General features: G+C 50.2%; 2 protein-coding genes across 2 annotated transcripts in view; one reads left to right on the top strand and one right to left on the bottom strand.

Moving 5' to 3' along the window:
* Positions 1–3,336, bottom strand: part of CTSE (cathepsin E) — a 7,524-nt gene extending 4,188 nt beyond the window's left edge. Inside the window, 1 exon segment of the mRNA XM_009878416.1 lies at positions 3,302–3,336. Coding sequence (XP_009876718.1) covers positions 3,302–3,336 — 35 coding nt within the window.
* Positions 3,337–3,551: 215 nt separating this feature from the next.
* LOC104280673 (chromosome unknown open reading frame, human C1orf186) overlaps positions 3,552–5,222 on the top strand; it is a 3,679-nt gene continuing 2,008 nt past the window's right edge. Inside the window, 2 exon segments of the mRNA XM_009878405.1 lie at positions 3,552–3,573; positions 4,946–5,048. Coding sequence (XP_009876707.1) covers positions 3,552–3,573; positions 4,946–5,048 — 125 coding nt within the window.

Below are 5,222 nucleotides of genomic sequence, written 5' to 3'. Positions count from 1 at the left end.
GGGGGCTGTGGCGGCCGTTTTCAGGGGGCAGCGAAGGTCCCACCGCAGGAGCAGAGTAGGATCTCCATCCCCTTATCCACTGGAAAGAGCCAGTGGAAACCCCCCCAGATGCTCCGGGGGAGCGTTTCCCCTTTTCATTGCCCCACAGCCCCTCCCAAAGACCTGCCCATGGCTGTGGGGTACCCCACACCCCGACAGCGGTGGAGGTGGGGTGGGAAAAGGATGTGTCCTAGCATCGGGCAGCTGCCGAACAAGCTTTCAAAGGCAAAGACTAATTAGCAGTGATGAACTGCTGAGGAACCTGCAGCTTTCCCTTTTAAACAGCAGCCAGTGCCATCACAGCGAGGCCGGGGAGACGCAGCTTTGCGTGGGAGACAGTTACACGTTGCTCCACAGCCGCTAATGGGCTCTTCCCCAGTGGCTGATTTTTGTTGAATACAGGACAGCCGTCTCATTAAGCCTCTGTGAATGCAAATAGCAAATGCTAATGAACAAATAAAGCCTTCAGATACGGAGGGGAGGCGAGTGGGTGGAGGCAAGCAAGGATTTTCTTGCTGCCACCATCCCTCGGAGGCTCACGGTGACGCGGGGGTTGTTTTCCGTGTTGGTGGGGCTGTGAGAACGGGTGATGGGTGCCACAGAGGGAGGTGTTTTACCCAGTGAGCACCAGTCGTGTAATTAATGGGGTTTCTACCCTGCGCTAATCAATTTTCTTTTTTTCCTGGTTAAGTTATTTTATCTAATTAAAGTCCATGCCCCAGGAAATTCAAGCCCTTGCCGGTGAGGCACAGGTACCGTGAGCCCAAGTGGCAGCCCCGGCTGCTGGGGCCATCGTGTCTCCTGCCGGGGAGTCCTGCATCTCCATCCCCCGAGATGCTGCCAGGCTCCTCTTCTCCTGGTTTCTCAGGGAACTTAAGCTTAAAAAAAATCTTATCAACAGTTTCTTCACGCCGACGCGGGGCACGGCAGAGCCGATGCTGGTGGCAGATGCGGCTGTTTTTTCCAAATTCTCTGCGGTCCCCCACGCCCAGGTTGGTAGCTGCAGTGTTTTTCACCGAGTAGCTTTTAAACAAAGTTTTAAACTGTGGGTTAATGTACCGGCCTCCGTTCTTGTCCTAATCATACATTCATGGAAGGGTTTTTGAAAGGAAAACAGCCTTCCTAAAACAAAAGCAGTTGCAGCAAGTGCCAGATCAGCTGAAAGCAGCAAGTCGATTGTTACGGACATGGTTTATAACCCGAAAATCCTGTAAGAAAATCCAGCCTGAAGGGCCATTGGGCTTCTGAGATAAACACGAGTGTGAGCTGTCGTACAGACAAGCCGAATACTTTAAGCGAAACACTTTATTTAGTGGAAAAGATCCCCAATTGGATCATATTAATCTGCAAACTCGTGACAGTAGATTCAGCGTTAAATATGAAGATGAAAGGAATGAAGAGGCCAAAAACTTTCACTTAGAAATTTTTGAAGTTAAGCAAATATATTTCTCCTTTTACTTGAGCAATTTTAAAACCCAAAGACTTAAAGGTAAACTAAAATTTTAGTTCAAGCCGAACGTTTTCTTTTCTTTTGCGAGCCAGCAGAAGACTGGGCCACGTCTGTCCAGAGAGTTGGGGAAAAAAGGCTTTTCTTCATGTGTACTTTTGGCTGTAGCTTGATGTTTGAGGGACCCTGCAAACGTGGAGGGGAGAGCTGCTCCAGCTCTAACACATGGTGCCCCCTTAAAGGTAAACTAAAATTTTAGTTCAAGCCGAACGTTTTCTTTTCTTTTGCGAGCCAGCAGAAGACTGGGCCACGTCTGTCCAGAGAGTTGGGGAAAAAAGGCTTTTCTTCATGTGTACTTTTGGCTGTAGCTTGATGTTTGAGGGACCCTGCAAACGTGGAGGGGAGAGCTGCTCCAGCTCTAACACATGGTGCCCCTCGCCATCACGGCACCTCCTGATGGCGCAGAGTGATGGAGCCAAACACGGAGAATTATTTATAAGGCTGGGGGCCTTTGATTCCCTCTTGTTAATAAAACAGCAGAAAAAGCGCTTACGTTGGGTAGAAATGTAATGAAATGCGACTGCCAGCTACCGGAACATCCCCGGGCTTATAAGTAATATATGGCCCATATAAAGACCTGCACGGCTTCCAGGCAGGAGCTGTCACGAAGTGACATTATCCCATCGAGCTTTACATCCTTGCGCTCAGACCCGTGAGAAATAGGTTATTCACCTCGCATGGAAAACATGCACAAGTGTGCGATGCTTTGCTCGTTTTAAGAAACCTGCTTTCAGGCTAAAAATATGTTATCTGCGTTCTTTTTTTGTATTTCCTTTAGTTTAGCCACTTCCACGATTAGCTCTGACTGATTCAAATCGCGCCCAAGTAACGTTTGCTGAAAAGCTTTTTTTCTCTGTTTATCAAATACTTCTTCCACCTGTGAATCTGTTTATAAATCACTGAGCGCTTGAAAGAATGAAATGCTGCCGTAGCAAATACTCTTTAAAAAAAAAATAAATAAAACCCCCCAACCAACCAAGCAAGATTCGGTTAAATATTTACTGGTGGCACAGAAGCTGTGGGTAGAGCAGGGCTCAAACCCCCGGTGATGGAGCTGACGAGCAGGTGGTTGCAGGGGCTGGGGGGAAAATGAGCAGTGATGGGTTCCTGGCAGGGGACCCCAAGTCACGATGCAGCTCCTGGGGGTGAACCCTGATGGCACCTGGGTGTACCTAGAGCTCCTCCAGACCAGTTTTCCTTTAGAGTCCCCACTGGGATTCTCTGAGGCGAGGGTTGCTGTGGGAGCATGGTGGGGATCGAGATGTTTAAGCGCCGTCCCCATGTGTCAGGGACACCGTGGGAAGTGGGGTCCCTTGCTCCCTGCCCATCTCTTGCAGGGGAAGAAGAAGCAGAAGAGAGGCTGGAGCTGCTGCAGAGCATCTCCTGCCCCGAGACGCTGCTTCAGCCATGCCAACCACGTCCCTTATGATTTAAATTGTTTAACCCCTATAGAAGACTTTTACTTGGAAGCACCCAGAGCACTTTTTGGGTGGCAGCTGAATTGCCAGGGTCTGAGCCAGCTCTACTGCTGCTGGCCAGAGCTCTCTGCTCTCGGGCATCGCTTTGCTCCAACCAAGCTCTGCTGCACTTTAGCACAAAACTGCTGGAAAACGGAGCAAGAAGGGAGGACACATCCACTGAGAACTGCCCCGGGGGGCTACAGCATCCCCAGCCCTGCATCAGAAGTGGTCAGAGAACAGCAGAGAAACACCCAAATATATTCAAATGAGCTGGTCGACGGAGGGGAAGCGTCACGGAACCTCATGTGGGCTCATTCCTGCCGTCGCCATCGGGGTAGAGCGAGACCGCATCCGGCACTGAGCCGGAGAGAGCCTCCGCGCCGCGCAAAATGCTGCCGAAACATCCTTAACTCCTGCTCCCTGCAAGGCCCTGGCTGTGGGAAAGCGAAAAGTGGAGAACCCTGGTCTCCCAGGTAAAACGCCGTTGGATATCGCGCTTTGTTGGCCGTCATGCGGCGATGCTTTGGAAAGCAGCGGGGTCGCGCATGGGGACGAGCGCTGGGTTTGGTGAGGGATGCCTGCAGGAGCGTGTCGCCACCAAGCTGAGCTTTAGCCTTAGCCTGGGGCTGCAAGGCCTCAACTCAGATGGAATTAATATAATTTGAGGCCTTCACTTGATTTCACTTACCTTTAGGCTGAGTGTAGACATCTTGAATTCACTACTCGGTAGCAGCCAAGCGGGAGCTCTTTACCGGCCTCAGTTGCAAGAGGGCATCTTGCTGGAGAAAGGGTTAATATCCCGGGGGGTGGAGGGAGGGAGGCTCACAGCATCTTACCCAATACACCAAAAAAGTACATGTGCTGCCAGCGTTGAGCTGTTATCTTCAAAACAGATATTTAATATGCATCTGCGTATCACCTCTTCAATCTCGCCGTACCCCATCTCAGCAAAGAAGCTGCCTGCTACTGATATTTGGATTTGGGTCTTATTTTGCAGTTTCCTTTTGAACAGCTAATTTCTGAGATCGTTATCTGCTGCAGCAGCGACTCCTGCCCCACAGTAGGAAATGAGCCAGTTAAGAACGACAGCCTTTTGAGAAGGATATTTGGGGACAGAGCAGTTCAATAAGGGAGGGGGAAAATTCCAGCAAGAAATGGACTTTTAGCTTGGCAGTTGCCAAAGTGTTTGGGTAAGTGGAATTTCACAGGAGATTGGTGAGGTTATCGGGAGAGCTTTTGATGAATTACTCTTACCAATGAGTCACAGAGGAAATTATGGAATCTGACCCATAGGTTGGCTAAAGCTTTTGCTCTAACTATCAATCTATCAGTCTATCAATCATATTATTATGGCTCCTTTAATCATGGTATCAAAGCTTTAGTTGAAGATGCCTCCCCACGTTAGCCATTTATAAATAGTAGGTATATAGGAAATGAGTGAAAATCTAGAGGGTATTTTTGCAAGCGGAAGCTCACAAGAGGAATGCTCCCGATTGCTGTCCTTTATTATAAATCTTTTAAGTATTATGGTCAAAAGTCCTGAGCCAAGGGGCCCAGGTCAGACGTATGTTTTTTCTGATTATGTGCTTTAACTCCCCATAACTTCAACAGGATTTAAGCACTCACCTAGAATTAAATCTGAGGTGTTTCAAATGCAGCGGTGTTGAAGGGCCCTTGACCTTTCTGGCCGGATCATGACCATTGCAAGACACCAAACCCGTGGGCTTTTTTTGGCTACTGTCTTCTACAGGGATTTTTTCCAAGAATATAGTATTTAAGGACTTGCATGTACGTTCAGAGCCTTGTGCAGAGGGACAGCTCGGTGCCTTTATTTCACGCCTGCAACGCCAGACCGCTGCCTTCCAGCGGCAAGCCTGGTCTTCCATTGATGTGGAGCAGCGTGAAGCTCAGTGGGACCATTTTGGTTGATTGCCACCAGGACCAGCTGCTTCTCGCTGTCCCCTCCACCCCCTGGAGATCTCCAGCCCCTCGCTGGGCGTCACACTGGCCGCGGAGACGCCTGGCAGGGAGGATGAGCACTTGTGAGTGGTGAGTACGATGGGCTGGGCTGAAGAGCTTCGGGCAGCTGGTGGAGAGCTCCAGGATGGAAGGATAACCGCTGCCACTGGGCACCTTCCTGCTGGGTGTCTGGGAGCAGCGGCGGATAACGGGGATGCTGCAGCCCCCGCCCCTGCCCACCCCACGCCCCCCCTTTG

The sequence above is a fragment of the Apaloderma vittatum genome, unplaced genomic scaffold (genome assembly GCF_000703405.1).
Source record: "Apaloderma vittatum isolate BGI_N311 unplaced genomic scaffold, ASM70340v1 scaffold24050, whole genome shotgun sequence".
In the NCBI taxonomy this organism is placed as follows: domain Eukaryota; kingdom Metazoa; phylum Chordata; class Aves; order Trogoniformes; family Trogonidae; genus Apaloderma; species Apaloderma vittatum.
Note: the sequence above shows the minus strand (reverse complement) of the source record. Positions and strands in the feature narration are given on the sequence as shown.